General features: G+C 50.8%; 1 protein-coding gene and 1 long non-coding RNA gene across 2 annotated transcripts in view; both read right to left on the bottom strand.

The window, feature by feature from the left end:
• LOC138976268 (uncharacterized) overlaps window positions 1-797 on the bottom strand; it is a 21,599-nt gene extending 20,802 nt beyond the window's left edge. The window contains exon 1 of the long non-coding RNA XR_011458930.1: window positions 353-797. This is a non-coding gene — a long non-coding RNA (uncharacterized lncRNA). The remainder of the gene's footprint in view (window positions 1-352) is intronic.
• Window positions 798-800: 3 nt separating this feature from the next.
• Window positions 801-2,373, bottom strand: LOC138977224 (tripartite motif-containing protein 3-like; the record flags this gene model as incomplete). Its single annotated transcript, XM_070350130.1, has 1 exon — window positions 801-2,373. A coding segment is annotated over exon 1 (1,251 nt), but the record flags the coding sequence as incomplete, so codon positions are not given.
• Window positions 2,374-2,500: the final 127 nt, after the last annotated feature.

The raw sequence follows: 2,500 nt of genomic DNA, 5'->3' as shown, positions 1-2,500 counted from the left end.
ACAGACAGACAGACAGAGACAGACAGACAGACAGACAGACAGACAGACAGACAGAACGACAGAGAGACAGATAGACACACTGAGAGACAGATAGACAGACAGACAGAGAGGGGGCAGAAACAGAGAGAATGAGAGAGGGGGGGGGGGGGGAGAGGGAGGGAAAGAAAGAAAAAAATATATAAGAAAAACCAAGAGAGAGAAAGGGAGGGAGCGAGAGAGAGTGAGAACGAGAGAGACAGACAGATACAAAGACAGAGGGGGAAGGCAGACAGACGGGCTGACATATAGGGAGACAGGCAGACAAGCAGAAAAACAGACGAGCAGGCGGGCACATAAAGAGTGCCATGCATACCTGTGTATCACTTGTCAAGGGGATCCATACAGATGATGGTACCACCCCTGCAGGCCAGCCACAGGCGAGCGGAGACATCCACAGTGATGGCGGTGGGTTGGATCAGCCAGGGACAGCCCGGGGCCAGGTAGCGCACAAACCTCAGACACCCACCGCTCACATCCACCACGTGAATGGCGTCGTTCTCTTCATCTGTCACCAGCAGCACGTGCTGACCGCCCAGCCTGTAGAAACACACGTCGGACGGCTGGCAGCATTTGAGATGTGCAGGAGGGCTGTAGGTGCTGATGGCGTCCGCTCCCGGTCGTCGGTACAGTTTCACTTTGCGCCACACGTCGGGGAGCTGGGGCTCTTCCACCACCACGAAGAACTGCTCCGTGTCGTCTACGTCGAATGCACGATGGGCTCCCAAGTTGATGCTGAAGTCGGTTTTAGATTCTACTTTCAACGGGTCTGTAGATATTACGGTGAAAATGTCGATAACTGCCTCTCCAGATAAATCGTTGCTCAGTCTGAAGTGTGCTGTTGTCAGTGATTTGCAGAATGTGTCAATGCAGCCTGCCCGAGGCTCACTGCACATAGACTTTCCTTTGGCAGATCTGTTGAATGTAAATTTACCGAGTCGTACATTACTTTGCTTGTATTTCCCGTCCTCACTGTAAAGCCTCCCGGGAGCGTCTGCCTTCAACTGGCGCCGTTCATAGGACACCCTCACACCAGGCGGGTCACTGTCAACATGTCCAAGACAAAAGACCTCAATGTCAGACTCCTGCCCACACGGGAACCGCTTCAACATCCTCACCTCAGACGCTTCAACCTCCATCTCCATCTTGGTCACCGTGCCCATAAAGCCACGTGCCTTCTGCAGTATGACGTCACTTGTGACCTTGAAGCGGAGGACGGGACGACAGACAGTTTTCAGCCCCTGTGACGTCAGCTTCTCAACGGCTTGCTCACTGCCGCTCTTCATCTCTCGGACAGCAGTGAAGACGTCACTCGCTCTTCCGCTGTTACAGGCATGTTCAACTTGTCGCTGAATGTCCAAGAGTTCCTCCATGTCGCCTTCTTGCTGTTCCAGGATCTGGGCAATGTCGCTGTCAATGTGTGTGCTGACAGATTGAAGCGAGTCCAGGGCCTCGTCTCTGAACTTGTCGGCAGCGGCCACCATGACGGCGTGTCGATCACGTATATTTTTCTCCACTGCCGCCTTCTTGTCCAGCACGGCCTGCTGCTCTACTCGCGTTGTCTTCACTCTTCTCGTGACATATCTCACGGCTTTCTGCAGGCGAGACTTGTCAGTGAGTAGTTCTTTGTGTTTCTGCTGGATGGCTGTGTGAAGGTCTTCTGTCTGGTGCTGCTCGTGTTTGGTCATCTTGCAGTTGATACAGATGGCCTCTTGGCACCTGACACAGTAAAACTCCAGCTCTCTCTTCGTGTGAATTTGGCACATCTCCTCGTCGTACTCTGGCTGTTTCTTGATATAAAAGTTGGCCTGCATGGCGGCCACTCCCCCTGTGGGCAGAGAGGTGGACTCGCGGCACGAGGGGCAGGGGAAGGTACCCCCCGTGTGACGGTTAGCGACGTCAGTGATACACTGGGCACAGAACGTGTGATGACACGGCAGGAACTTAGGATCAAGGTAGCTTTCCAAACACACCGCACACGTTACAGACTTCGCGTCGTTGCCACCAGAAGCCATTGTGTAGTTTTAATTCAAATTGATGCGAATAAGGCTCTCGCTGTTGTTCACACCGAACGATGTTGCGTATTTTGGCTTTAGCACAGAACACCTGCAATCTGAAAAAGAAAATACAAAGGAAAAGTTAAAATAACGTTTGCATTTCTATTGACATTTGGCACGGTTTGTTAATGTTCATATGGGGATAGGACGAGAGAAGTTTGTCATGCTTGTATCGAGCGCTTTAGATTTTACCAAATTTTGGTAGATTTTACAACTGTTACTGTGTTAGGGTAAATGCGATCCACTTTATCCTTGCTGGCTCTACCTTCGGGGTCAGCTGCAGTTATGTTGACGCAAAAACATTCACCTAACTGCTTTTGCGGATTTTCATTCAACATATGTTTTGGTAAGTATTAAGACTTTTTCTATCATTTACCAATGTACTGTTCATGGTTAAATCCGAGAGA

The sequence above is a fragment of the Littorina saxatilis genome, linkage group LG9 (assembly GCF_037325665.1).
Source record: "Littorina saxatilis isolate snail1 linkage group LG9, US_GU_Lsax_2.0, whole genome shotgun sequence".
NCBI lineage: Eukaryota > Metazoa > Mollusca > Gastropoda > Littorinimorpha > Littorinidae > Littorina > Littorina saxatilis.
The sequence above is the reverse complement of the archived record's forward strand: the minus strand, read 5'-3'. Positions and strand labels throughout refer to the sequence as shown.